This window comes from Notolabrus celidotus, chromosome 10 (assembly GCF_009762535.1).
Source record: "Notolabrus celidotus isolate fNotCel1 chromosome 10, fNotCel1.pri, whole genome shotgun sequence".
NCBI classification, from domain to species: Eukaryota; Metazoa; Chordata; class Actinopteri; order Labriformes; family Labridae; genus Notolabrus; species Notolabrus celidotus.
In genome coordinates this window covers 6,238,732-6,241,178 of record NC_048281.1, presented here as the reverse complement: position 1 = coordinate 6,241,178, position 2,447 = coordinate 6,238,732, and the positions used below count along the sequence as shown (strand labels likewise).

Below are 2,447 nucleotides of genomic sequence, written 5' to 3'. Positions count from 1 at the left end.
GGTTCATGAAAGTATTATCTATGTGGCGTGTTTATTTAAGAAACTTAAAGCTACTTAATTTATATCCATTTATCAAATCATCATGTATCAATATGAGCCTCATAGATACAGTTAGGCTCTCTTTGAGGGATATTAAGATCAATTCAGATAAGAAATGTAAAAATGGTAAATAACAGTTATTTTCAGCCGTTAGCCTTCTCTGAGTCAACTTTAACTTTTGCTCACATTGCTGTTGCCCAGCAACCCCGCTTTGTCTGTATTTCTGCTTCTGATTCTGAAAACAGCTAAAAACTTTTATGACATCATAGTTGTTGACTGTTACACTGTTTTTTAGTGTCTTTAAACCAGAGACTGTACCACCATAATCCCTCACAGTTCACACACACTCAGAGAGTCTGAAGACATTGCTGGAGTTTTGTACCTGACAAACAAACTGACAAGATGGTTTACCAGTTCAATGCAGAAGGCGATCATCAAGATGATGATGATTACCCAAACGACCGCCCAAGACCGAGTCGTGTCCGTGAGCGTGGCGATCATGTAGACGATCCTGATCAGGAAAACAATCCTGATCAGGAAAACAATCCTAATCAGGAAAACAATCCTGATCAGGAAAACAATCCTAATCAGGAAAACAATCCTGATCAGGAAAACAATCCTGATCAGGAGGACTCCAATGAGGAAGATCAAGTTGAGGAGCAGGTCGAACAAAACACCAAGAAGAGACCAAGAGAGGACGATGAGGAGGAAAGAGAGGCAAAAAGGCGCAGAACACTTGACCCGGACCAGGAGTTGGAGAACAACAACAGCCCAAACCCTGGTCACCAGAGTGGAGATGTTGCTGAGGTTGAACCACAGGCCAGCCAGCCTTCAGAATACGTAGTTGACACTCCTCAGCCTGGAAGATCCAGAAAAAGGAAACGTGAAGAAAATGATGATGAAGAAGAAGTAGAGAGCAAAAGGTTCAAATGGGACTGGTCTGAGAGTGGCGATGAAGATGTTGAAAACAACAGCCCAAACCCTGGTCACCAGAGTGGAGATGTTGCTGAGGTTGAACAACAGGCCAGCCAGCCTTCAGAACTTGTAGTTGACACTCCCCAGCCTGGAGGATCCAGAAAAAGGAAACGTGAAGAAAATGATGATGAAGAAGAAGTAGAGAGCAAAAGGTTCAAATGGGACTGGTCTGAGAGTGGCGATGAAGATGTTGAAAACAACAGCCCAAACCCTGGTCACCAGAGTGGAGATGTTGCTGAGGTTGAACCACAGGCCAGCCAGCCTTCAGAACACGTAGTTGACACTCCACAGCCTGGAGGATCCAGAAAAAGGAAACGTGAAGAAAATGATGATGAAGAAGAATTAGACATCAAGAAGTTAATATGGGACTGGTATGACAGTGACTATGAAGAAGACACTTATGAGACTGATGAGTCTGATGAAGAGTGAGTATCATGCACCTCCTACTCCAATAATGTGTCTTTATGTAACCGGTGTGCTGTGTTTTTTAAAGTTGTCTGACAGGTGACTGACATCAGGATCTCGCTTTCTCTGCGTTTATTCTGTTAATCAGACAAAAAAAGAACCTCTGTGTTTACAAAGTAAAAAGCACATTTCGACTAGCTTAAACCTTCAGTGCACGCAAATCAGCACGAAGCATGAGCATGTTAGTCTACTTAAACATGACTTTAAAAAGAAATAAAAGGAACATCTGTGTAGTATACACATTAAAACACCATACAGGACAAAAGCACACATAAAATAAATAAATATATGGAAACAGAAAAGTTAAGCAGCAGACACCTACCTCTCCCCCAGGGATAACATACCAAAGGGGAGAGGGAAGGGTGCAAATTAAAAATTAAAGTTCAAGAAACCAACAAAGAAGAAAATGACCGGAAGACGAGGCTGCAAATCAAAATACTTAAAAAAAAGAAACACACAACTAGGCTCTACACACACAGATATAATTTGTGTAATTATAAAGTAATAATAATTCATATTGTCTTCCCCTTCCCCTTCCTTGGATGTCACTCTCCTGATGTGGTTTTCCCCAGGTACTCTGGTTTGTCCACATCACAAAGAAATAATTTGCAATAAAACTCTTAAATTTGCCTTGCTGACTTATCATCTGTCATTTTTTTAGGAGTGTGATAATATTTTGCTTAATTAAACATCATCAATGAAGACAGTATTTTTTCATATCCTAAGAGTGTGTCATATGTCAGACTTTGTGGGATGCTCAGAAAATGCACCGTCACGTTTTATGATGTTTGTAATGTTTTATTTTGGTAATCATATTCCTCTTACCAGAACAGTGTAATAATATAAGCCATAACGGCTGGTTAATATTCGTTGTTTGACTGCAAAGTGTCACTTATATACAGACTGTGCACCTTACCAATAGGGGGCAGTGTTGTGCTGTGCTTCTCCCTAGGGACTCTCTTTGATAG

The 2,447-nt window shown here is 40.4% G+C and overlaps 1 protein-coding gene across 1 annotated transcript; it reads left to right on the top strand.

Annotated features, from left to right (window-relative positions):
• The first annotated feature begins 336 nt into the window (after positions 1-336).
• On the top strand, positions 337-2,109 carry LOC117820341 (uncharacterized protein DDB_G0283697-like). The gene is made up of 2 exons (XM_034694070.1): positions 337-630; positions 667-2,109. The coding sequence occupies exons 1-2, from the start codon at positions 442-444 to the stop codon at positions 1,441-1,443; spliced, it is 966 nt and encodes a 321-aa protein (XP_034549961.1). The 5' UTR covers positions 337-441; the 3' UTR covers positions 1,444-2,109.
• Positions 2,110-2,447: the final 338 nt, after the last annotated feature.

Coding starts and splice junctions, on each gene's coding strand:
- LOC117820341 (XM_034694070.1), top strand. CDS start 442: ATGGTTTACCAGTTCAATGCAGAAGGCGATCATCAAGATGATGATGAT. Junction 631..666: donor AGGAAAACAATCCTAATCAG/GAAAACAATCCT, acceptor AATCCTGATCAG/GAGGACTCCAATGAGGAAGA.